This window comes from Bison bison, unplaced genomic scaffold (assembly GCF_000754665.1).
Source record: "Bison bison bison isolate TAMUID 2011002044 unplaced genomic scaffold, Bison_UMD1.0 scf7180017864338, whole genome shotgun sequence".
Taxonomy (NCBI): Eukaryota; Metazoa; Chordata; class Mammalia; order Artiodactyla; family Bovidae; genus Bison; species Bison bison.
In genome coordinates this window covers 2,664,849-2,665,096 of record NW_011494910.1, presented here as the reverse complement: position 1 = coordinate 2,665,096, position 248 = coordinate 2,664,849, and the positions used below count along the sequence as shown (strand labels likewise).

Below are 248 nucleotides of genomic sequence, written 5' to 3'. Positions count from 1 at the left end.
CCCCCCCCCCCCCCTCCCCCCCGCAGACAAGCCGCAGGGGTGGGGGCGCCTGGTGGCCCCGGCGGCCCACCTTCCTCGGCCGAGTACACGACGGCCACAAGGCTCTCGGGCCCGTCCCCGCGGCGGTTGTAGCTGCGGATCTTGACTTCAAAGGGCGTGTAGGGCCGGATGCTGTCGTTGCTGTAGACGAAGTACTGGGCGTCGGCGCCAGGCACCCTCGCGGTCTGCCAGCTGGTGCCGCCCTGCCT

At 72.6% G+C, this 248-nt stretch overlaps 1 protein-coding gene across 1 annotated transcript in view; it reads right to left on the bottom strand.

The window, feature by feature from the left end:
- The window catches only part of CNTN2 (contactin 2 (axonal)), a 20,650-nt gene that overhangs the window by 3,292 nt on the left and 17,110 nt on the right, over positions 1-248 (bottom strand). Inside the window, exon 17 of the mRNA XM_010854257.1 lies at positions 71-242. Within this exon, the coding sequence (XP_010852559.1) occupies positions 71-242 (172 nt within the window). The remainder of the gene's footprint in view (positions 1-70; positions 243-248) is intronic.